We start from the raw sequence: 27,318 nt of genomic DNA on the forward strand, positions 1-27,318 counted from the left end.
ATATTACCTATTTGCAGCAGTGCAGCAATACAAGGGTTTATGGGTCTCTGCCTCAATAAAAGCACTTCAGCTTAGACTAAGGGCTAAAAGAAGATTAGATCAAAGGTGCTGACTGAACAACTCATTGTCCTACTGTTAACCCTGGTCACCTCTAGCACAGCTTGTAACTGCTGATGGTAAATTGGGAATTGGGTCATAAAGTTGATAAACTGGGGCATATGAGGAACACAGGAGGAGTACGAGGTATAGGCTTGTAAGGAGAATGCACTAGGAAGATGAACTTAATCTTGTTTGACGAAGCTTCATGTACCTGATAAGGCTTGTTAAACTAAGGTACTCAGTGTACAGAAACCAGCGCTAACAGGTCAGGCTCTCTTTTTATAAAAATCCATTTTTCATTTTCCTGTTGTTTCATGCAGCTGCTACAAAGTGCACAAACAAAACTAACCTGCAGTCACGGTCGCCTTATCATCCACAACAGTGGATTTATGGAGGAAGGACAAGGAGAGCAAGCAGCGGATGGAGCCAGCCAATGAGAGAGGTATGTGCAACGCGTAAAGCATGCCCATGCCATGGAGGAAAAAAAGTCAGTCAGCACACACTGGCGCAGTACAAGGTGTGCGAGTGCAGCAGCCAAAGGACCAGTCAAAAGAAGCCACTCAGAGCCTTGAGGGGAGGGTGGGGCACAGCCAAGACACACTGCCAACGTACGTTTCTTTCTCACTGTCTGTCTGCATTTCCATCTGCCTGTTTGTCTCAGACTGTTGGGGGACTTTTCCAACTAAAGGCAGAGGAGGCTAAGCCCCCACCCACCGGTGTGGCTACATCCTCATCTATCCCTGATTCAATTTGCACTGATCTGCAGAGAGCCGCACTTATCATTGAGAGCACGGGGGGGAGGGTGGGATGGGGAGAGGAGGGGGTGAGCCAGCACATTGTCTCTGTATGAACCAAGGGCATTGGAAAATAAAAGCAGACTGCGGTGAGATAATAACAGATTGTTCTTGCGGCATTATACTGATGCGTTTAGGTCTCACTAAACCCTGTTTATTGTATACAATGGCCTCACTTTGGGATGACTATTGTTAGTGAATTGTACACTGGAGTCCACTAGAATAAACCAGCAGAGGTGGGTATGTTGTTTTATACAGTAATAAAGCAGCGCTCCACATTTTATGTTACTGTGGGTGTCATCATCAACAGCTTGTGTTTAAACCAGGTTTTGTAAACTAACATGATTTGCAACAATGTCATGTGTATTCAGTGGGTGTGATCATGTGCATTTTAATTGCTTAAAGGATATCACCAAAAAACAACTTATAGTAACTCCAAAACACAGGGACTGGTAATACATCATATCACAGAAGGTGTTGGGCTGTGTTCAATAAGCTACCAGAAATAGTTTGTATCCCTGGACATACAAAAATCTCCTATCTCATATTTAAGGGGAGACACTACAGGTGAATAAGGTAAACAATTTAACTATCACCATTACAATTCCCCAGTTGATTACTTATTAAGTTTTCCAACTTTTTATGTTTACTTCTGCAAATTAGTTATTATTTAATGAAATATGTGGTAATTTGCATTTCATTTTTTAACAAAAATCTGAATATTGACATAGTAGAGTCAAGGGTTTTACAGAGGAATATTTGTTATCTCTTTTTATCACTCCATAAATCAGAAAATACTAATAAAAAAGTTTCCAGTAATGAAATGTTATATAAATCAGATTTCAGAATAAAGATAGGTATAAAACTAGAAAGTCTGAAGTGTCTCTTCTTAAACAATCTGTGCTTTGTATAACAGATAGCAGCATCTTGGCATAGCAGCCTTGCACCAGAAGTCCTGTGCTAATATGAATGTTATTTAGAGTGTGAATAACAATGAATATATTCAGTTAACTTGCTCATCCACAACCATAAAACCTCCAATAACAACTTGTTTATTTGTCGGCCTATAAAGCCTCTCTGGATATTATTATAAAGGGCTAAGCTCCTCTTGGAAATTTCAAGGTATTCTGTAAATAGGTGCTATAAAACAGCCTTATTGTCCCATCCAGACCTTACAAGCTCTCGCCCTATAAGTACTCTAAACAAGCAGAAACCTTGTGAGATTAGTTTTGCTACAACAAGGACACAAGTACGTGTGTGTTTCCTGCTCTACTGCTGTGTAGGCACGGGGTACAGTAGGTATATTAGGTTTGCAGTGCTGTGCTCTCACCATGGCTGCAGCCGTGGCGGCAGCTTGCGCAGCCACAGCTGTCTGGTTGGCCTGGTGTTGGGCGGCCTTAATCTTGGCCTGCAGGTGGGCCGGGGGATGGAAGTACTTGCACTTCTCGCGGGAGCAGCGGCTCTTGATGTAGTCCATGCACACAGTGACGGTGTTGTCGCTGGTGTCGATCATGGGGCTGTCGCTCGGGTGGGCGAAGCGGCAGTCGGTCTCCCCGCGAGCGCAGTTGCCCCGCTGGAACTCGCGGCACACCTGGGAGCAGGACAGTCGAATGCGCGAGCAAATACACACACACACACACACACACACACACACACACACACACACACAAACATAGGTAGATACACAGACACACACAGATGTATGCGAAAAGAGAAAACCAAAGAATACACACAGACACATACAAACTGTGAATACTTGAGCTGTCAGCAGATTTCAGAAACTAATTAGCTAGAATCAGTGTATAACAGAAACAACATGAAACTACTTGCACTGGCTGCATCCAATTCCACTTGTTTCTTGTCATCCTCTTACTGTATTGCAAAATCAACCACCTCGTACAGTAACTCAGGCAGAAATTAAAGTGTGGATGATGATATTAGCGTTCTTAAAATGATCTGAGAGTATTTTGGTGTCTGGCTGTTTTGACAATGAGAATCCTGAGAATTTTCATGATGCATATTTAATCACTCCAACAAGCCTTCAGGCCTTTTCACACCAAGTCTGATATTTTTGTACAAATAAACACCAAAAATATAAGACATCTTGCACATAGAATCCAAGTTTACAAAACTTAAACACAGAGCTTTCCAAACTGCATATTCTTAGCCCAGGGCTATCTTTAGCCCTTGAAACTAAACTTCTAGCGTGTTCAGAACCAAAAGATAACATACAGCAGAAAATTAAAGATGGCTTATGAAATATTGTATTAATGTTTGTGATGTTATCAATCTCTGCTGCTATGCATGCTATTCTTCTGAGAAATTACTCAAGTCTATGATTCTGCACTAACCTTTCCTAATAATGGAGGATGCTAAAAGATGGTGAAGAAACTGGAGATGTTCCTAACGACTAGAGGCGGCATGCACGGTGAATATGGGCTGTCTCAGACGACAGATGACCAACATCAAAGAAGCGGGGCAATATTTTTGTTCGTCCAAAACAGTGGTGCTATGTTGCACTGTGAGAGAGGTTCAAAGTCACAGTTTTGTGATCAAAGACAGTCTGGAACAAAATTCTGACAATGTCAGAAATTTAGGATGCTCATCTCACAATGTGAATAGTGCTACAGCCCATGTCTACGAACCAATTAATAGGCATAAAGCATTAGCTTCAATATTTACAGCTGTAGCACAGCTCAGATGGATGAAACCGAAGGTTCACTAGTTGTTATCATTATACAGTCTGACAGACATTTTTACTTGGACTCGTATCCAAGTTTGTTAGATCCATGTTGCACAGGCTTGTGTAAACTTTGATTGAACTTTGCTGAAATCTCTCTGTTAGCACCAAATGTTCCCTGACTTTTAAAAGGAAGTCTAAACTTAGACTAGCCAACTAATGTAAAAAAAGAGACAAAACTCAGAAAACAGTCAAAATTTAACACAACATAACCTGTAAGGTTAAACACTGTCCGAAAAATATTGCGTACATTACATCTTAGATGCAGTTAACCAGCATTGTTAAGATCAGTAACAGATGCTTGTTTTTATAAGGCTACATTTGACTTGGAGGACACGACATTTCAGTGCAAATTATGTCAATATGTAATGTGTCGACAAATGAGGGTGGGAACGTCTAATCGACTAGCCGACTAATAGCTCACGTCCCTAGAAGAGAGCTCCAAGAAGAGAAAAACAAACTATACAACATTAAAAGCAGGTGGAGAAAGATAAGAAAAAACATGACAAGCATATGAAGACTATGTCGTTCTTTCTCTATTCCACAGCATAGGAGGTGAAGTGTTCAAAGTTTAAACGTTACTCTGCTGCAGCAGACTCGCACCAACCTTGCAGATGATCAAGCAGTTGTGGACTCAGTGTGAAAAGGCCTTAACACCATCTAACTAAACCCAAATGATTGTAGGATCAGTGAACCAGTCAGTGTTCAGTGCTCAGAGGCCTCGGCATAATCACAGGGGGATCTGCTTTGACTTGAGACACACAACGTCTACGCACACACACGCACGCGCGCAGAACTTTAGCACAAATTCACACGCAACATTAAAACACACGTGTGCACACACATGCAGGCTTTGTGTGGGAGTGTATACATGTCTCAGAGGGATACTGTTTCATTAGAGCCAACTTCATTCAGTTGCTAAGTGATAGCACTCCCTGAGAAAAACACATACAGACACACACCTACGCATCACCTCCAGGTCTTAGAGAGATTATTGTTTATCTTCATAAATGTAGTGGAGAGAAAGAAAAAAAAACTCCCCATTTTGCACTGTTTCACAATCAGCAAGCTATTCTCATTCAGAGCTGTTTGCCAGGGGGCAGATGGAGTCCCAGTCTAACTGCGGCTGTCTAGCAAGTATCAGTTTGTGTTGAGCAAATTCCAGCATTAAAATCATTGTAATCCCACACTCGTCTCTTTGTTTCGAATCATGTTCCTGATATGAGCCTTAATTATCTCTGCAAGGGCTAACACAATCAGATGCTCCTTAACTGCTGCTCAAGGATAATGTAGCAGTAAAAACTATTAAGTAAGGGGCCTTATAGTGCTATTTAGATAAATAATTACTTGATTTATCTTTTCTGAAAAGAAAAAAATCACATGTGCCTTTCAGCCTTTAACTCGAACAAGGCAAATATCACAGCTGCACACAAAACTTAGTGGTATAAACAGATGTTTTAAGAAGCTAAGATGCCTATCTGGGCTTCTAATTGTATTGATTTGAGTCATTAATTAATTATTACTTACTTGCTTAAAGAGTGCTTAAAACTTTCTTATTCTGTCTTTGTCTAGGGAAATGTATACAACAAGTAGGCGTATTCAAAAAGTTAATTCAACAGTTTAAAGGCTGCTAAAAATTCCCATATAGCTGTATTTATTTTGTTGCTATGCCGACTTCTGTGGTAAGTTAGTATTTTTTATAGGTTATATTTTTTATATATATATTTTGTGTAGGTTTATATAGGCACAGTATGTTGAAAATCCTTTACACATGGATCAGTGATGATTGTATCACAACCGCGATACCCAGAGGTCTTCCTCTCTGTCACTGCTCTGGAGCTATAAATGATACTCATTAGCACCATGTATCTATAGCATCTGTCACACCCATAATCACAGTAAGATGTTACTAAGATGACCTCAGAGAGAACATTAGTTATGATTAGCCGTCACGCTCGTCTTGTCAGTGAGAGGGAGGACTGTGATTGGGTGGGTCACCTCCAGCTTGTCGGTACGCAGCAGCTTCTGATTGGAGGAAGAGCCGCCGGTCACGGAGACGGGCGGGCTGCCGGGGACGATGACGGGAGTGCTGGGCAGGATGTCTGTGGGCACCAGGCCCATGCTGTGGGACATGGGAGTCAGGTAGGGTGTGTAGCTCAAACCTGCGCTGGAACCCAGGCCCTGGCTGACTGGAAACGTCTGCTGAAGAGAGAGAGCAAAGACAACACTTACTCTCTCTTGTCGTGACTGCTCTTTAAAGGATCCAAAAATTAAAATGCAGTCATTATCTGCTCATCCCCTCGCTGACAGATTCAGGTGAAGTTTCACAGTCCACAGAACAATTCTGGAGCTTCACAGCAAAACAACGTTGCAGCATTCTCCTAAACAACTGAAATAGATGGGGACTTAAACATAAAGTGGCTCCATGGAGCTCATCCAGCCTAATCCAAAATCCCAAATTGATTTGAAAAGACAATATATACACCCTTGATCGTGACTTGGACAAGCTGTATGGAGCCATTTATGTTTTGTAATTTTCAGTTGTGTTGTACTTAAATTTCTTAGGAGAATGCTGCGATGCTGTTTTGCTGTCAAGCTCCAGAATTTTTTTGTGAACTACGACTAAACTTCGCCCAACTTGCCATTGGCATGGGGGTAAGTAGATGATGACTAAGTTTCCTTATTGGGCGAACTTATCCTCTGAAAATCTGCTTTTGTTTTTCTTGCTTTAGCTATTTTTCGCAACCTTAATTAAAATGGTCGTCAGGGACGAAAGAAATGTCTGAATGGCAAAGATGTAAAATGATGGATGCAGGAGGGGAAGGAGGGAAGTGGAGGGTGAAAGGCAGAAGGAGGGTATAGAGATGGAAAAGAAGGAGAGAAGTTAAGGAAAGAGGCACAAGAGACAAATAAGCGGAGGGCGCAGCTGTGGAGAGTGGTGAGAGAGGGGAGATGTGAGGAGGGGGGAGAGGGTGTGACAGGTAGTGGGAGAGCCGGGGGAACAGAGAGGAATAGATTTCAGAGAAAAGGTGGCGAGAGAGGGTAGCGAGGGTAGAAACAAGAGAAGAGTTATTTTTTAACCTCTATGTGCCCCGGGAAGTTTTTGCTGAGCTAGCATGTTCTTTTTCAGCTACACCCAGCTTTACATTGAAGCACTTAAACACGTTCACACCTGGCAGCTGCCCAATGCAACCACAGTATACCGCAAACTGCCATAGAGAAGTTGGACTGCTCTTTGCATTGCTCAAGGGCATCTCGATAACTATTGTGAGGACAAATTCATGATCATTCACGCCTGAAATGTAGCAGGGCAATCTGAGATGAAAGATGAAGTATGTAATAGAAAGCTGTAAGAGAATCTCACATTTTCTTAATGAATCATGCACTGCTTGTCAGTTACAGCGTGTGCCAACTGACACTAAAAGAAATTTAGATTGGCATGAAGGGTAACTTCAGTGAAAGTAATGTCTTTGCACCTTCTTTCCAAGTAAACCAGTCAAGTGAAAACATGACAAGTCAAGTAAAACACAGGCATCAAATATGTGATATTGCAAAATGATGAATTCACCTAAACTGGTGTAACCTGATATGCAAAGATGTTTTAACAGGAACAAAGACACACTTTTTTACAGTGCAGCAGTAATGTTCATGGCTATTTTCATAGTGAGTCACACGACCATTGCCAGGCAATTCCCATATTAGCGAGGCCAGCACTTACCACAGGTTGCATGGTGGTGCCGGGGATCATAAACTGCATCTGCTGGGCCAACATGGCGGCCGCCGTCTTCTGCTGGATCAAGTTATTTCGGCCGTTGATCTCCAGCTGGGTCTTCAGATGGGCGGGCGGGTGGAGGTATTTGCAGTTCTCTCGCGTGCAGCGTCCCTGAGCGGGAAAACAAAGTTGGTGGAGGAGAGATGGGGAGGTGGGAGAGAAAGAGAGAGAGACAAACAAGGTCATGAACAGTCTTGTATGAAAACATCAAGTCTCTGATCAACAGAATGAACAGAAAAGCAGCTATCTTTTGATGATAAACCTGGTGATGAGCAGGTTGCATGTCTGCCTGAGGACATGGCACATATGTGGGCATTTGACTCCAAAACATCAAGTGCCTGGAGGAGACATACATATTCATAGTTGGGGAGAGTGTGTCCCACACATTATGAGTGCTAGCAGTGAGAAATGTTTGTGACTATCCAGTGGGGGAAGCAGGTAGCATTAAGCTCAGAGCTGAAACATTGTTGTAATGCTAGCTTGTGCAACTCAGTGCACACAGGAAAATGGTGATGAAGGCTGGGGCTCTAGTTCTGAGCTATCTCGCCATCACGACTAAAATCTCTGTAGCTTTTTGACGGACAGGTCATCTAGTACCCTCTGTCGAAATGCAAATGCAGAGTTGGCAGGGTCAGTCTCGCAGAGACCCTGGTGGATGAAGGCAATTACACTGTCAACCCAGAGGCTAATGGCAAACACAATAATCCAATATGGATCCTCATTGCAGTGCTTATTGCGAGGAGAGTGGGTGGAAGACAGGAGAGAGGTCAGGTGGGAGCAACATAGTGAAGGGTAGGACACAGTAGTGGGAAAAGAGGCTGGAGCTGTGAGGAAGATAGAGTAAAGGTGAGGAGTGGTGGAGGAGATGTGGGCAGAGTGGAGTGATATGAATTAGTACAGAGGAGGAAGGGGAGGTAAAAGAGACAGGCCAAGAGGACTAAAGGAGAAGACATGACATGGTACTTTGGGAGAGGGCAAGTGAAGCTAAATTAGAATGAGGGGGTCCTAACACCCCTTAACTCCAGGACAAGGAGTCACAACACGCGGGCCTGATTAGCAATGCTGTACAGTCATTTCTCTAATTTCCGCTCATAAGAAAATACGACAGCTCTGCCACACAGTGATGGATTATTTTAGCTACTAAAGTGCTGTACTCAATCACTGATTTAGGTCCTGAATCAAACATACAAGTCACCAGACAGAGCCACGGATTTAAGAACCTGGCAGTGAACTAGTAGAACCAGGCTCAAATAGAGCATGACGATATATTAATAATTTATCAATATCCTGATATGTTTTTTTAAAAACGCATTACATAGAAAGCAGTGAGCTAGTAGTACGAGTATAGAGTAACTAAGAACCAAACATGGTGAGGCTGCATTTGAATAACATGACACTTCTAAACCACTTTGCTTTCTAAAGATCTTAAATGTCCTCCGACTACATTAGTATCATCACAGGAAAAGCACAGGTGCAATTAATACAGTTAAATATAAAAATTATGAAATTATAAAACAACAGCATTCAGTTTAGATGTGTCAGTTCCTGGGTCCTGGTGCCGGGCATGTTGTCTGACTAGCACGACACCAGAGAACTTGACAGAACAGAACCATCGTTCATGTTATTCATTACACCTTCATATCCATGAGTTTCCTGGGGAGGTCATTGGGAAAACAATTATGGTGCTTGGAGGAACGAGCGTAAGAAACAAAGTATGATAATAAGTGACACACTGGAGACACCTTCAAGGTTTTAGAAGCAATAGTCAAAAGGGCTAAGCAATAATAATAGTGTTAGTAGTTATCACTTGATAGATTTGCTACCCAGGTTCTTCATGATTGAATAATACACCGTAGCAATCACTCGAATGACAGGAGCTAAGAATAAAGTGGATATCTGCTGTCAAAAAGGTCTGGATTACTGCACTGCAACTGTATTTCTTTCTGTATTTTATGTCTAAATAAAATACGAATAGTATATCTATTTTATTTTCTTATATTTCCTTTATATTTGTGCTTTTTCTTTTGTTTATCCGAGGCATTTATTTGTCTTTCTTTGCCTGTGTTTGACAGCGGCTACACAAATAATCTTGTTAACCTAGTTAGGCTGTATGAACCGATTGAGGGTCATCATATCCTTGCTACAATTGTTTCTCAGTATTTGATCTTACTGTGTGTATACATGTTTTGAAAGCACAAAAATGTCAGCCCTATGTTACTGACACAATGTTGATCCTGATTAATGATAGACTGGCTATGGTAAAAAACACTGTGACATTTGGATTTGTCCATATTATCAGTCGAGCCTGTAGTCTGGAGCAGCAAGTGAAAAAAAAATCAATCAAATAACAGCCTACATTATTCTTATTGCTATACTATTTTCAGAAAAGCACATAACTGGAACACATCCCATGGGCGTGGATGCAAATGAATACAAATATGATATGGATTATTTTTGGTAACACAAAGGATTAAAAGGCCATAGTGTCACTCCCCATGCCACGGGGATTTGAATTAGCTACTAAACCTGTTAAAATCAATATAGCCACACTGAGACTTTTGTTTTTCCACATTAGGTGGTCAGAAAAGAACTTTTAATCAAGCACAGCTCAAGGTATAAGCCTGGCTTCCAGTGTAAATAACCAATAATCTTCAAGTCTCATCAAAGGAAAAACTAATAAAACCTTGCTATCCTTTTCTCCCTGACAGATATTAAAGACACCCCGCAGAGCATCAAACATACTGGTGATATTGTTACAATTGCTTTTCAACTGAATTGAAGCTGCCACATAGGATATTAAGTCTGTAGGCTTCGTAATTGTTGTTTTCACATTAATAAACGCACAAAAATAAGAATTAAAGTAATTTGCTTGGACACAAACTCTGGCGACGCAAGTGTCGGATAACAGATTGGACATTCACAGAGCAGCCCTGTAATCATGAGAGACTGACCTCCACACCCTGGTGATAAAGCTGTGACGAGCCACTGATACCCCCCCAGCGCGGTTCACATGCACAAAATCACACCTGCCCACACATATGCATACTAAATCACAGGATCACAACAAGCACCGCCCACACAGACTGGCAAAGGGATACATGCGCGCAGATAAACACTCTGATACACACAAAGACGCGCGCAGTTCTGTTAAGTCCTGTCCAGACCAGAGGAATAATGTTAGCGCTGAACCCCGCAACCAAAAACCTCAGAGGTGTCGAAACTAATTGGAGCCTTACAGTATGCACCGCCACTGACTCTGGGATGAGGTGTGTGTTTGTATATGTGTGTCTTGTGTATCTGCAGAAAGAATGCGTAGGCAGGTGTAACAGTGCATGTGTGTGTGTGTGTGTGTGTGTGTGTGTGTGTGCGCGGGAGAAAGTGTGTGGGCGGGTGTGACTCTGTGTGCGTGAGAGAGGGAGCCGCTGCTGAAGCTGAGCTCTGGACGGCATCCCAAACCGAGTCTGCAGGGAAGCACAGCACTGCCACTGCGCCCTACAGAGATCACAGACATGGACGGACACAAATAAAGACACATGCACACAACACATGCAAACACACACCCCCACACACACACGCACCACACGCTTTTGTGGACTCAAGAGTGAAGCGATTACCTCCTCTTTTGCTCCATATTCTGTTCGTCTATAGCCTGTGTGAGTGACACATGCTTTTCACAATTGCTCTTCATTATTCCCCATTTAAAGTGATGAGGTAAATGGTGGTGAAGCTACTTGAGAGAGTGTTTTATAACGTACAGGCACTGCCGCACTAAGTGCGGGTCTTGGACTCGTAAAAACCCTCTCCTTTCATCCTGTCAAACTTGGTTTGAGAGGCTTTTCTCTCCGACGTACTTATGATCTATCGCGGTATTGTGCCTGGTCTTTGCATTAACTAGGCTCGATTTGTCTCCAGTCTTTCTTTTTGTCTAGTTTGGAGTTGGAAGAAGCAAATAAGCGAAGTACCTTCGCCGGGGCTGTCATGGCAATGGAATATCACAACAATATTTTCAAAACGGAGAAAGAATTCAGTGCAGCATTCTTTTCTGAACATTCATTATCTGCAGTGTATTGAACAACCTCACAAGGTTATATAAAGTATGTGTGGACTGATGGAGAGGAAAAACAACTTCATCCATCTCCACCGATATCTATATATCTAAAAAACTGTTGAAAGCAGGATGATGACGTGTTATATCTAATTGCCACACATTAAAGGTGAAGAAAATTAGATTTTTGAGTGTCATTGCCAGCTCGTCAAATACTGACACACTGCGATGGTGGCCGACCCGTCCTACAATCCCAAAGCTTCAGGATATGAAGAGCTGGGAATGAGACTCTAAAAATCAACTCTTCTTACAATTAGCACATTTAAAGGGGCAATAAATAGGGGGCAGAATATCAACAGAGTAACCACTAACTGCTGCTTACTATACTCTTTATTGTTACCAGCTGTGCAGCTAGTGGCCCTACCAGCTGATAGGAGTCAGCCTGGACCGCGGCCACATTTAACCAGGGTTGCTACATGTTCCTTATTAAAAGGTGAAATATGATCCAGGAAGTCCAATTTGAGTAATGAATGACTGTGAAGATGCCAAATCAGACACTAAACAACTACACAGTGCTTCATAATATTATGAAAGAATAGGCGTAGTGTTATGCACATGTCTTTTGCTAGCTTAGACTCCTGGAAGTCTCAATGCCTAATAGTGAAGAGGATATGGATTTGCTATAAATATGGTTAAAGGACACCAAAATGGCTGATATCCTTTGAGGGTGTTAAAGCATTAGGTTGCACACAAAAGAGGGGATCAGTTCATTTAGAATAATTTCAGCTGCATTCAGACTGGAGATATGAGGTCAGGTAGTCCAAGACTATACATATGCTGGGCTAATCCTTTCCTGGGATCGACATCCAGGCATTCACATCCACCATATAACAATGTTGATAACACACACACACACCCTCACACACAAATTCTGATGCATTCATTAAACTCAGGGAGGTGTTAATTTATTGGTACTGTGCACAGCAGTTAAAAAGCTTTCACCCATATCACATCTCTCTGATTAGCTCGAAGTAAGGGTGAAAATCTAACATCTGCTTTATGGGAGAAGTAATTCTTGCTTTAATAAAACATGATAAGGCCAATTGCAAGAACTGCAGAGTGATGGCTATACATAGCAATTACGGTATGTTTGGAGTGTGCGACTATTACTGATGATCATCAATGAAGGGTCCAGGCTGCAGTTTGCCACACTTGGGAATTCAAAGCACATTCGATGAGGTAAGCTTTGTCGAAAGGCGGCACTGCATCACATATAAAAAAGAGGACTGCTTATGGCTCATGCTTTATGCAGCGAGGTGGTCCAGTGATGTGACAGTGACTGTGCTAAAAAGCAACATGCGTGGCTGATGACATCGCGGTGCCATCATGTGGTTTCAGACCTTTATCTTTTTGAGAGGGCGGCAGACGCACGCAAACACACAAACACCCACAAAGAACGACACACACTGTGCCTTCTGTCTAAGCCACCCACTCGGAGCAGAGCAGAAATCCATTCATCGCGGGCATTGCCTCCGAGCTGCCGTCTATGAAAAGGATCTTTGAAAGCACCAAGGCACCTCTGTGATTCACGCGCCAGCCGCCGGTGTGTAGCCATAGCTACACGGTGAAATTATACCTTTCAGCAGGGTCGCTCACATGGCAACCTCTCATTGTAGGCTGCAGCGTTGCCCCAGTGTGCATGAAATGCTATGATCCATGCTTTGGGATACACTAATAGCGGCTTTGATTCAGATTGGATAATTATCTCCTTTGCATCGCAGTGAACAATGAAGGCGAGATCAAAGATAAATTATCGCTTGTTTTCACTTGATATAGATCCTCTGTCCAAGAGACATTACCGCTGGCACGTTCTTCAAATCCCCCCAGCTATTGCCAGCAAGATAGCACTCACTGTTTGCCAAGTTTTCATACAGTAGTAATGTCAATAAAAATGTGTTCCTTATTAGGACTGATCCGGAGGGGAAGGGGATAAAGGCAGATCATTTCATAAACAGATTAGGATTACACTAACTTCACCCACTGAGGCTCTTTCAATTGTTTTTACTTCTTGTAATTAGGACTATTAATTACTTTTGGAAATCCAATCTGGTGGAAAATTCTTCCTTTTACATCCAGCACCATCCGGACTGATTCTTCGATAGTGGCTGCTGGTGTGTGAATTTAACCTAATTCTGCTGACGGTTGATCCGCTAACATTGGTTGATTAGTCGAACGACGGAGAATAATCGACAATAATTTTCATAATCAATCTATCTTTTTATCAATTTATCAAAAATTGTTGCTTTGCACATTGCAACATTGTAAGTCGGGGTGTTTGTCGGATAAGAAGTCCTTTAAAGGCATCAGTTTAGGCACTGAAACATTGCGCTGGATGTTGAAGTGTTTTGACATTCTTGGATTAAAAATAAATGGATAAATCAGAAAACCTCTCTCGTCTAGTCAGTCTCTAATGAAAATATTTGTTACTTGCAGCCCTAAACTATTGGTTCTTGTTTCCATTTGTCATCGAAAAAAGAAAAAGCATTCCACTGATTATGCTCAAAATCAGACACAATATATTGTTAAAAAACCTGAGAGAGAGAAACAAGTCACACTCACTGGCATGAGAACACAAAAGACAAAAAACTCAATTCGCCCAAACACAGTGACAGAATGCTGAGGAGGGATACAGCATTTCTCCTGCCCCAACACAACATAGCTATCATGCTGCACCACTCCAACCATGGCTCCCAGATACACAGAGGCAGGGCTAAAGAACAGAAAAACACTTGCATGAAAAACATTCATCCTCTGACCATATACATTTTGAACAGCCTGTGACCCACTTCCTTGTTGTTCGCTTGTATAATGTTTTCAATGTCGGCCCCTAATGTCTGAATGTCTTTTCACTGTCAGCAGACGGCATTTTAGGAATAAATGTATTAAAAATGTTATCCAGACGGACAAGGAGTATCTCTCGTGAGACAGCTGTGAGTGCCTGGTTCCGAGCTAATACAGCTGTGACATTTTTCCTTACAGCAAGAAAAATCTGACGGAAGGTAAAATCAAAAGCAGTTTTCCTGCAGTTCCTATGATACATACTAATGCTACAAGAGCCATTATTAAACTACAACACCTCATGGAACAGACCTTAAATCTGAGAAACATAATAAGCCCCCCAGAATATGACACATTTACAGGGAACACTGGCCCAAATGGTTCGTGTATAACTGGCATTAGCATCCCCTTGCTGGCTTTTACGTTGCCATCTTCATCAGTGGCAGAAACCCTTTCCTCGACCCCCCACCTCCTTCATCAGCCCGGCTGAATGGTCAGAGTGATGACTGTTGTGTGTCTGTGGGTGGCACAGACACAGAGGACCAGTCTTCCACCCCCTCGGCAGAATAGCGCTTCAGTTGTGGGCCCCTCCGTTCACCACTGTAACATTTGCATTTTGCCCTCAATGGGCGCTCTATCCTCTGGCCTGCTGGAGACAGAGAGTGGCTGCCTATAGACTGCAGCCGACAGAGGAGCTGTAAATGTCCTCGTAAAGGCGACTGAGATGTGCCTTTAGATTACATCCCTGAGGTTTCAATCGCCCCTTAATGGGGAATCTAGTGCCCTGGTGATTATCCAAGATGGATACACTCAAAATGAGCTATTGCTTTTCTTTCCCATATCAACACTTCAAACTAAGAAGCAGTATCGATGAATTACACAGTGCCGAATCTTGGGAATCTGGGATGTGTGTGTGCATGCGATTCTCCACTAAGCCCCCTTTTCTCCAGCAACACAGAGAAGCTGGGTAGGCTTTACTTATCCCAGCCCCGGTGATGTCTTTCTGATGCTAGCGCAGCGCTCAGTGACAGGATCAATGGCAGTGTGACTGGCAGTATTGGCGGACTGCGATCCGGAAAAACCATCAGGAAAAACGTAGGGTCAGCACAAGACAGGAAAGTGGCTAATTGTGACGGGTGAATGCACCGCCAAGGCTTTGGAGGCAGCGGTGAAGAAGTGTAGTAGAATACAAAGAAAACACAACAAACCCTAAAGGATACAGTAAAACGCTTGTAGAGACAGCTGATCTGCCCTTGCTAAGAGAGATCTGGCAGGTACAGTAGATTTTTGGATGGCTGTATCCTACAGAGAAACTGTAACAAGTCTTCTTCCCCCCCGATTATCCGATTGTCCTTCTCAGCGCAAGGAGGCCCGCTGCGAGAAACTGACACTAATTTTTCTGACATGAAGCCTGTGATATGTGTAATCCCCTTAGAGCATAGCCGAGGAACCTGTTGTATCCCCACTGACCAGCAAAGGCGGGGGGATGGACAGGCACTCGCTCTTTCTCCTTGTCTTTCAATGTTCCCTCTCGTCTCTTTCTTTCCTTTCTCCCACAATGCCTTGTCCTCGCAGTAGCAGCATTTACATCCTGTCTTTAATGCGATGTAATTTGCATTGTTGAGGAATATGCACAACCAATGCCGATCCTTTGGCTGGGTGTTTTGTTTACAGATATTCGTAATTGTGGCTATAAATACCCAAATAAGAGCATTTCTTGGTTTGCAACAGTTACTGGATCTGATCCTGGAATGATCGCATCCAGGAAGTTATGCCTCATCTCCACAATTCAAAGATGAAAATATTGGCTCTTCCTTTTTTTGACTTCCCAATATGCTGCACATTTTGCCTTTCTATAGGGCATCAATGAAAAAAGATTGTTCTCGTTCATAATGCGTGCCTTACTTTCTCTCCTTTCTCAGTTTGCTTTCGTAAGCGACTTTTTCCAGGAGCGCTAGCAGCTGGTTATGGGTCAACCCATAACAGCTCACAAGGAAACCACTTCTTTGAAAGCCCCCGGCTATAAGACACCAGGAGGACAGGCACTGCAGTGCTCACAAGGCTGCGAAAAAGTGGACCCAGTGATCCTAGCAATCGGTAAAGTAGCGAGGCAATGGATGCACATGGACAGGGCTTCCCTTCATCCTCAAACTCGGAGAATGCTTCCTCTTAAGGATCCTGTTTTGTTTTTTGGGCTCTAATGGATCCGTTCGGACTAATGGATCTGTTTGAAAGCGGTGAGGCTCCAGGACACCAGGAAACACTGAAAATCCATTATGAAATGATAGCCAAAGGCTTTTTGCTTACATTCAGGCTGGTAATGGAGAACATGAATCAGTGGTGAACAGTGGGTAACAAGAAGTCGTTTAAATGTAAAATTGTAGAGGCACGACGGCCCGGCTCCCAAATCCTTCCCAGCTCTGATTTGTTGTGATCAATTATACTTGGCCTGGCTGTTATACTACAATGCAATCAGTGATAAAACAAACATGAATGTACCCCCAGTGCAAAGGACAGAGACCAGGTAATTTGGAAACAATAGTCTGCTTTCTTTTTACTCGTCGAGCACTCACACACGTTAAGACTGTGTTGCCTCAGCAGTAATTAAGTGCCTTTGTTTCACCAGCTGTAATCCCACAGATGGAGGAGTAGTACTGCTGCTGACGCCCGAGATTACCCAAGGAGAGAGAGAGGAGAGCTAGGAGGAGTGAGAGACAGGCAGGGTATAGAGTGAGATAAAGGTGAGACACAAAATGTTTGCCCCTAAAGCAAACAGTTGTGTAATGAAGGCAGCCTGTGCTGATCACATGTTCACGCCCAACTATCATAAGCAACTGAACGAGTCCATTTATGCTTCCTTCGGCTGACACTATTTTAAGATTTCATTAGTCCTTCCTTTGGCTCACATTGTTTCCTTGCAAGTCATTGTGGTGAGTGTTGTGCATCAGCTGGAAATCACATGCTAGCGTTGTCACTATGCAGCACTGGCACTGCAGCTAGTGATCCGTTTGCTCAAACTGCAGCTCAGGCAGTTCGAGGAGATGTGGTAGCTGTTTGTCTGTAGTCAAAGTGATAATTAGAACTGCGCTATTTGTAGATGTCACACTAAGGCCATGACGTTAGACGTGGCACTGAATACATGGCTCCTTTCATGTGAGAGAAAAGAAACAGAAGAAGAACACAAAATTAGGAAGAGATGTAACAGTCTCGATGACAACAATGAAAAGTCCACGACAGTCGATAAAAAGGGCACTCTAAAAAGCCGGTCTTCATCCAGCCTAATGGTGATTTTCTGTACTAGTGCACCTAAATTGTCTGCAGGGTATAAACAATATTCCTTCAAGAGCTGTGACACATATTTGTGCAGGTTATGAAACAAGTTTTTGTTCATCCGTCACAGCGGTTGAAGGATTTCAACAAAGCTTTCATGTAGCCGTGCAGTAGAAAAAAAGCAGAGGCAATTTAAAAGCACCAGCTGCAAATGAAGGTGATCAGCTTTCAGGTGCTACCCACGCTGGATGTGCGTGTATCATTGTGGTGACTGTTTTGTAGGGGACGTATGGACAAAGTGTGGCTGCATTGGCACCGTTGTGAGGCACCTGCAGAGTCCAGGTCCCCGCTGCAAATCCAGCTGGAGGCTGAAGCCCTGCTTCAGTTAATCTGATCATCTGTGACCTGCTGAGACATGAAACCCACCCTTCAGAGCTTCTCTAATCTGCACACACACAGACACAAACACACACGCATACACATAAACACACACAGGGTTGCAGGCATGCAGCTGACAGGTAGGCACATAAACACTTATGCCAGCATGTGCTCGCTTGCATGCACATTCAAAGTGAAGCAACTGTCTCACTTTCCCACACATACAATCTCCTACAAATACACACCCTGAAAGGAGGCTCAGCTATGACAATGCCACCTCTCAGGCTGTTGATAGGTGAGTCACAGCTAAAAGACTGAGGCATTAGCCTGCCTATGACAGGCTGTCATTTCCCTATGCTGAGAAGATGGATCTTGTCAGCTTTGCGTTGATATGACAGCAGTCCTTTAGCCAGCTGGAACTTCAACTGGCCATGCCTGTGATATATTTCATATAAGTAGGTTACATGATGTTGATGCCCTAGTTCGAGAAGAACTGTGCCACAGACCCATGAGGAAACAGCACAGCCAGTAAGGCCTTATTTTAATTTCCTAATTTAACATTTGCTAACAGATACCTCAATTTCAATCAGTCTCAGGTGATAAAAGCCACCACTGCTCCAGGACGCTCTAAAAATAACACAAACCCCACTACAAATGCTAATGAGAGAAATTAAACAAACAATGCGAGAAAATACAAAAAAGGCTAGCCTACATCTTCTTTCCCCGCTGACACTATCGACCGCGTGTCAGAGCGTGTTGAGGAGTTGTGTAAATCCATAAAACAGATAAAGGAGGATAATGAGATGGAAGGGAGAGAGCAGATCTATTCATCAAAGCCTCTTTCTAACACACTCAGCAGATAGGGGCAGAAATGTTGTATGGCTGCTTACTCTCCAGTTTGGAGATTAAAGCTTTGGTTGCTGACAAAAAAGAAGTTGAGAGGTTTATGATTCGAACTACAGAGAAACTGGAGAGAGCCCAGTTACTCAAGTAGGAACGTAGAAGCACACTAGTATTCCAGTTATGAATCTTATCTTGTCTTTGATCATATTTTCGGGATATAATGCCTCACAGTTATTAATATCCCTGTCCATGGGATGAGAGATACAACTCAGACTCATTTTTTTTCCTGACTAAAATTATTTCACACTTGACAAAAATCACCCACTACCACTAGCTTTTGTCTTCAATTGGAGAGGGTACAATCTAGACCAAATACCAATATTTTTAGGGTCCAATGCCAATATCAGGGACGAAAAAACGCTGATGTCAATATATTGTCCAATACGCTTTTTTGCAATGATTCCTAAAATGTGGTTAAAACAGTTGTGACAAAGATATGTCACGGAGGCAGGATATTTTACAGTTTAGTGATAAACTTTATTGTCCAAACATCAGTGTACTGAAACAGTAAACTTCAATGGGAACTTAAGAACTATTAATCAACCAAAGCATTTTTTTCAGCATTATAATCTCTTTAACAAATAAGTTTTCATATTGGTGTATATTGGACAACATAGATGACAATATTGATACATCTGCGATAGCCAAACATCTGTTAATAATACTGGCAAACCAATATATCACCTGTACAAAAATGGTAAATGGTAAATAGACTGTATTTATATAGCACTTTTCTAGTCTTGGTGACCACTCAAAATGCTTTACAACACAAGTCATCCATTCACACACACATTCATACACTGTTAGCAGGGACTACCATGCAAGGCACCACCTGCTCATCAGGAGCAATAAACATTCATACACATTCACACACCAACAGAGCCACCGGGAGCAAATTGGGGTACAGCATCTCGCCGAAGGACACTTTGACATGTAAACTGTAGGGGCTAAGAATACAACCATCGACCTTCCCATCGGTGTATGACTGCTCTACCTCCTGAGCAAAAACCTGCTCATAAAACGGAAGCCACCAATGTACTATGTGTCTCCAGTTTTCCAACAGAGGCTTGTGCAATTTCATTTTGCTATATGCAACCAAATGGGAATAAGGTGCAGCATCGCCTGGATCGGCATGTTGTTTGTTGGTTGTGATGATGAGGCCTCTGAGGATGTTCTCTCCCATGGGCTGAGCAGACTCTGAGCCCACACGGAGATGATGAAAACAGCTCTCATAAGGTTGAGGTAGCGAGGCCGGAATTATACACAGATAAAGTAATGAGTGGTCTTGGAGATGAGATCAATAAACCAGGGCACAGCGACTTTAACAGCCTTTGAGCTGCATGGTGTGTTTCATCTTTAAATCGTTGGATGCAGGTAAACATATCGATCTCACTATTCACCCATGTCATCACGCTGCTCTTTTTCTTTGTATTATTTAAGGTGAGCGTCAGTTCTGTGGAGAGAATGAGTCAAAAACAGAGTGAGAGGCTGACTGAAGCCAGAGCTAGGGAAACGCAAACGGAATGGGAATAGAGAGCAGTTTTCAGAGGCAACATCTGTTTGTTTATCAACCATGAAATGCCTTTATGGTAAAAAAGAAAGCAAGAATAAATTGCTACCAGTACTGTGTGTCTGATGCAACCATTAAACCTGACGCTCTTCCTACCATGGATGTTTTAATGGTTTGCAACAGCAAATGTGGTGCCAATTTATGCCCCCCACTGGTACCACTTCTCTTGTCATCTACCTCTCCCTTCCTCCCTCCCTCCATGCCTCACCCACCATGGGTTCAACCCTACTCTGTGACGGTGCGCGCTGCCAATTAGTGTCCTCCACCTGTCGCCGCGGGTCACTGGTGCAGGCATCTGCTGGGTGTGAAATTGGCCATCTCACTTTCGTCCATGAACTTTGTATGGCCCCCCTGTCGGCCCAAACACATGCGCTCGCACATAAACACACACACGCACGCACAGGCACAGATATGCTGCTATGACCTAAAGTTGACCTTTACGGTATGGCCACCCTGTGTGGTAGGGGCAAGGGGGAAGGGTGTGATACAAATAATACCTCTAGCTTGGATTGGGAATTAAGAAACTATCCCTACTAGAATAGACACATTACCAGGCATGTTTTGGGGTATCTAAAGATATTCAAAAGCTTTTTGTTGTGACATCAACACATTCCCAGATCTCAGAAATAAACTGGGTGAGTGCAATGTTACTAATCCCAAAACTACAAACATGAGACGCCAGTTGTAATAAACCAGATTTATGCTTTAATAATACACATCAAGTTTTATTGTTGTTCTGTGAATTTATACTGAGCTCAGTTGAACAAGAGACATCAATAAAGCATCATTAAGAACATCTGAATTAGCAGAGCGTGTATTGGTATGAAAACATTTCAAACAGTTCTCCTTCTAACTAGACAGCTGTAAGCCTTTCATTCACTAATACGTACAAGTCATTTACACAGACTCCGAGGCTTTCATCAAGGCAAGCTCTATCAAATCACCCCAATTTGGAGCAGCTACACTCGAGCCAATTAAGCTTGATGTTTCCAAGTAAAGGTAGATCGGCCTTGAAAAAATTGCCTACTGCGACAGAGTTATTGTTTTTGGGTAATCAGACATTTTAGGCAAGACTGAGGCAGACCTAACTTGACACACCAGATGGTTTGTTACACAGAACCATCAGGGAAGTCGCCCTTAGAAACTGTTCAGAAAAGGTCAGGCACTTTCAAAAAATACTTGGCAAGAGGTTGGATGAAGCATCTAACTTCAACCAATCAGCCATTGTAGTTTTCAAACCAACAGTCACTCTCTCCGGTTGTCGCAGCTAAACCATGCCTGTAACAGCAAGCAGTGACCTTGCTAATCCAGCTATCTTGCCAGGTAAAGAAACACCTATGTGATTGTACCACTTAACCTCAATCTATTAAATTAAATGACTACCTCTTTCGTTATGTGTAAGGTGCGAATTAGAATTGACAGTTAGTGTGATGGAAGAAAGCACCATCTTTTTAAGTGCTAACTCTGAGATGGTGGTCTCCATTCAGCTCGTCAGTAGCACAGCAGACAGCACAGGGAGCGTTTCACAAGAAATGATGGCAGGCTCCGCTTTTGCCGCGCAGTCCATCACTGCCACTCGTCAAGCCTGAATAGGATATGAGTCAGAACGAGAACACTTCTAGGAGAAAGAATGAGTCCACACAGGGCACACTTCATTGTCACTTTACCATGCTTTTTAGAAGGCAGGCACATGTCAATCACTGTCAGCCCAGTTTACACTTATCACTTTATTAACGCAGAGCAATTTTGATACTGATGTACCAGCATATAGGCCTAGACATTTTCTGCACTGACACATGGGATTGGAGTGTCATGCTAGGACGGGCTCACAACAGCCTGTTGGACACAGACCAATAGTCACTTAGACAAAAAGGTGGAGAGAACCCATTCTGGTGTAGGGCCCCAAAAGATTGCATTTCTGTTGCCTCATTAGATAGAGCCAATTAAGAAGATCTCTGTCTCATTATAAAGGCTGGCCCCTGGGAGACAGCTGGGCCTGTCTATCTAACTGTTTGTAGCTCCCTAGGTGTGTGTGTGTGTGTGTGTGTATGAGCTGGGGGTGGCGGGGTGGGAATTGTGGAGCATCTTAGCGCTGTGTCTTTGTAAGTTTGTCCATTTTATGATCAGAGGAGTATTAAAAGCAGCCTGAGGGGAGCACTCAACACATTTCCTGAGCAACAATTAATTTCTATGTTTAATATGGGCCACAGTAAACGCCATATGTTTCAGTATACTGGCAATACATGGAACATACTGCAGCTAGCAGTAGGCATCACTGGCCTTTCCAGGAAAAAAAAAACAGAAGGCTAAGGCTGCAGATTTTACAAGCATGATATACATTTTTAAATGATATAATGTGAAGCTGAACAACGCAGACAAATAAATGATTCTCTCAGTACGAATCAGAGCACGACAACCTGAGTGTGTCTCTGATGAGTGATGATGAAACTACGTATTAATATTTAATGAGACCAATACTAAAGGTCAAGCACACAGCAAGCCTCCTGCCTGACTCGCCATAGATCTGCCTTCAGCTTCACTGCAGAGGTGCTCACTCACAACAGCATCGACTACTGCAGCAGTAAGGGAGTTTGAGTCCAGCTGGCTTTGAAATCCACAAATGTGAGGATGGCATTGATTCTGCAGTGCTGATTTAAGTTGCTGCTTTTTTGCAGGGAGAGAAAAAAAAGAACATTGCAGAGAATCTAGTACTTTATCAGCACTGTGGGCAGCAGAGAGAGAGATGGAAAAAGAGGATGACTCAGTGGTAGTGGGTGGATTGAGACCAGGTGAGACACTGGTACAGCAGATGGGCAGATTTTCAGCACTCAGTCTCTCCATCATGTTGCAGGCGGCTCGCTGGGTGACGAACACCTACTACTCAATCTGACATGACCAACAGTAGTGCCATATATTTTCTGTTTTACAGAGAGGATATAATGGAGTTCAAGCTCTAGTGTGCCAAGCAGAGTGGTGTAGAGAGTAGGCTGATGGCCCTACATATGTAAGGCTTGAGTTGCACTATGGAACTGCTGTAGAGGAAATATAAGCCTGAATACAAAGAAATATTATTCTGTAAAGTTTTGACTTGAATGACATGAGTCACTTTGATATTATCATTGTTAGTAGTAAGGGAGAAGTAACCAACACTTATAGATATAAAGCTCATGCATAATAGTTTGACTCTTGGTCTAATAAAGCTAAACGGTGCTCTTTTTGCTCTTTCTCATTGGGGATAGACCAAGGTTTTCATGTTTACTGCAAATGTATAATGATTCCAAATGTCAGTTAAAGGTCACCTTGATTAATGAATAATCATTCCCGTGTGGCAAAAACCATATGGGTCATTGCCTTATTCTGATGTCTGCAATGTTCTTGCTTCATATACACAAAAATGCCTTCACATGTACCAATACCCAACTATTCTCAGTTGTCTCTGTGTTTTATTTTTAGTTTTGCTGTCCACATTAAAGGGCAAAACAGAAAAACACCAAAAAAAGCTGCGAGAGTACAAGATTTGCTTCCAAATTTTTCGGTAATGACTGAATACTCCAAGAATACTAGTGCCTTCAGTTGGCGCCGTCCAGTTCTGCAGCTAGACCCAGAGGGCGACAGTGAAATGTGGGGATCACAGCAGACACTCTCTCTCTGTCACGTCACACACACACACACACTGACACACAGATGTGGGTCACTGCGGTGGCCCAATTAAAATGCCAACATGTGCCCCACTGTATCAACTTCTCTGATCAACAGCAGCACAGTGCAACGCTGTAAGTCTGTACTAACATCAATAACCTTTGAGTATCTTCCTCTAATAAAACTAATTTATACAGATTGACAACACTAACATGAATATGTTACATCACTAGAAGACAGATATGAAAAGATAAAGTAAAACAGTAATATCATGGAAAAGAAAGGTAGATTTAGACTTGTGTCTAAATACAGTCTGTGTTGATACGATCGAGATATGACTTGTCAATGTGACAAGACTGATAAGACCATAATAATAAATATGGAATGTAAAAGTTTGGAAAAGAAAGAAATAGAACAGGTAATTAAGCTGTGAAACTTTCTATGCGCTTTGATTTACACAAAATAAATGTTTTTGTGTTTTTTCTTATTGGTATCAACCATTTTCCAGTGAGCACTTCATTACATATAGGACTGACTGACTAGCACGTCCTGGGTCATGGGATGTTAACACTGAGTTGATCTGACCTCCTCCTCCCTCCCTCTTATCTCTTCCCATCTTTGGAACATTTTTTTTTCAACCAGTTGGACCGGGGCTGCGGGGTGCAGGAGGTGAAATCACACGGATCAAATGAAATTTGGCATGGTTTGCACTGTAAAAACAGCGAGTGTGCGTGCATGGGTCGGCGTACGAGGAGGCCTGTTTAAGGAACGGTGGCGGTGGGGGTCTCCGAGGGGCTCATCAAAGCATGCCGCGTCCGCTGCAGCCCCGCGTTAAGCTCAAGTCAGTGCCTCATTGTGTCTGTGTGAATGACCCTGGGGGAACACCAACTCCCGCTGCGCCGCATGCATTCCCCTCCACATGTTTGCTCTGCCCAGGGTGTGGCCCAGTTCGAGAGGATTACGCTGAGGAATGCAGCCGAGCCCATCTTTTAAAACAAGAGGGGAGAGGGGGGCTGAGGCCATGGGCATAAAGTTCATGTTCACTGAAGCTTCCTAAAGATCCCCAAAAAAATGCAAATGCAATAAGCCCAGAGGGAGGAAGTTACAGTTAAGTCAGAGGAACCTCTAAACTTAAAAACAAGCTGTCTTTGGTATCATTTCAGTTTCACTGTCTGGTTTCTGTCAGACTGGTAGCTATGGGGTAACAGAATAACCGAAGGTCGCAGGAACCTTTATTCTGAATCTTGATGACAATCTTTGCTAATTGGTTTAAAAATGTTGCTCTGGTGCCCTGCCTGGCTGGACCTGTCACTTACTCCTGCCATTTCTCCACTTTTTTAGTCAAATCAATGTTCTCTTCCCTTCCTCTCTTAGCCATTCAAATATCAACACCTTCCCTTCTTGCCATGTTCCCTCGCTTCTTTATTTACCCGTTTAAGCCAATCCCACGCCCCCCAAAAAACACTTGTGCTCTTTTGAAGCAGAGTCCGGATTAAGATGTTCTTACCAAGTGAGGGAAACCAGGGCACCTACCCCCAGGGGGACTGTCTGTGACACAAGTGAGTGGTGTGTACACCTGAAAGTCACTCCTTTTGTTTCTCCTGCTTCACCACTTTCTTTTTGTAAATTGCAACTTGACGAAACATGATAGCGCCAGGATGCTCTGGACAATCTCCCGCCTCCCAGACTATTGGAGCTCCGTCATGCATGGAGGTTGTCTGGTAAAATCTGACTGGGACAAAAAAATCTTAACAGGCCTTGTTATCCATCTCTTTTGCAAAAGCATGACAGCCCCATGTTTTGCAAAGAAGACACCTTGACACATATCTAAAACTACTCTGCTTCATTTATGATCTGCCTATGTGTGATCTGTCATGTTTGTCCAATGACAAGCAGATGAAAACATAAATTGAGACAAACGCTCTGGACACGGACAGTCTTTCACTGCAGAGGGAAGAAATACAACCCAGTCAGCACGGTCAGAGACACCACTAAAGAGAAAGAACTGGAAAAGCAGAGACATAAGCATCAACAAAAGGCTACTGTCAGAGGCAAAGCCAATGTGACATCATCACATGACTGGTGTGATTGCATTTGCTCCATTAACGTGGGTATTCTCCCTCATTTCCTCCAGCCCCACCCCCTGCCCTCATCCCCACCACCACTATGTCATGTTTTCCGTGGTCGAAGTGCAACAAGTATCAAAGAGCCTTAAGGAAATTGCTTCCACCACGACACATCATTTGAGACACTGATCGAGGTGCAGTGCTGCCTGTATTGATTATCTGTCACCTTTTTGCAGTGAATGATGTCAAAGATTCAAGCAAGGAGTGTTCGACCCAAATATGAATGATATTTCAATTGCTCTCAATGGACGAGATTTCAAATTTCCTCCAACAAAATTCTAACAAAATGATGTGCAGCAGCTGTGATGAAATTAGGGCTGCAACTAACTAAGATACAAGTGGCTGAAATGAGTTTCCTCCATAGGGTGGCTGGGATCAGCCTTAGGGATAGGGTGAGGTGCTGGGACATTCAGAATTAGCCCGAAGGAGAGAGGAGAGCTCCTTCGTGTCGAAAGAAGTCAGCTGAGGTGGTTTGGTCATCTGATTAGGATGCCTCCTGGGCACCTCCCTTTGGAGGTTTTCTCGGGCTAGACCACTGGGAGGAGACCCAAGGGCAGACCCAGAACTTGCTGGAGGGATTATATGTCTCCTCTTTTCTGGGAATGCCTCGGGATCCCAAAGGAGGAGCTGGAAAGCATTGCTGGGGAGATGGATGTCTGAAACACCCTGCTTAGCCTACTGCCCCCAAGACCCGGCCCCGGTTAAGTGGAAGTAAAATGGAAGATTAAAGGATTATCAAATTAATTTTCTTTCGATTGACTATTAGATCATTTAACTAATAACCACAGCTCTAGTTGAGATATTAGTCATCACCCATGCGCCTTCACAGACCTGACCTCTGTTTGTTGAGCTAAGGTGTGAATGTCATAACCATCTGGCTTCACCATGTCTTTAGCTTGATTAACAACTAGTGATTTAAAACATCTTTGTGTGTGGGAGTCATCTCGTGTTTCCACACTGTTTAAGCATCTACAATGCCTCATTGTGCCTGGAAGCAACCAAACCTGTCTCTACATGTTCAGTTTGCAATCAATTTTTCTAATTCAAAAGGTAAAGCAGAGTTGGGGCGCACCCCATGTACAGAGGCTGAGTCCTTGCTGCACATGATGCAGCCATGTTAGAAATCATATCTGAACATTTTCCA

At 43.0% G+C, this 27,318-nt stretch overlaps 1 protein-coding gene across 14 annotated transcripts in view; it reads right to left on the reverse strand.

Annotated features, from left to right (window-relative positions):
• mbnl2 (muscleblind-like splicing regulator 2) overlaps positions 1 to 27,318 on the reverse strand; it is a 57,815-nt gene that overhangs the window by 14,455 nt on the left and 16,042 nt on the right. For 12 of the 14 annotated variants that reach the window (XR_014621705.1, XR_014621706.1, XR_014621707.1 and 9 more), the window contains exons 3-5: positions 7,352 to 7,516; positions 5,632 to 5,835; positions 2,224 to 2,484 (exon numbers count right to left, since the gene is read on the reverse strand). Coding sequence is in view for 7 of the 14 variants with exons in the window: in XM_084347617.1 (XP_084203743.1) it covers positions 2,224 to 2,484; positions 5,632 to 5,835; positions 7,352 to 7,516 (630 nt within the window). In the remaining 7 variants the exon portion in view is untranslated. The remainder of the gene's footprint in view (positions 1 to 2,223; positions 2,485 to 5,631; positions 5,836 to 7,351; positions 7,517 to 27,318) is intronic. The other 2 variants (XR_014621709.1, XM_084347618.1) reach the window with 1 other exon arrangement.

This window comes from Pagrus pagrus, assembly GCF_965226575.1.
Source record: "Pagrus pagrus genome assembly, chromosome: 24".
NCBI lineage: Eukaryota > Metazoa > Chordata > Actinopteri > Spariformes > Sparidae > Pagrus > Pagrus pagrus.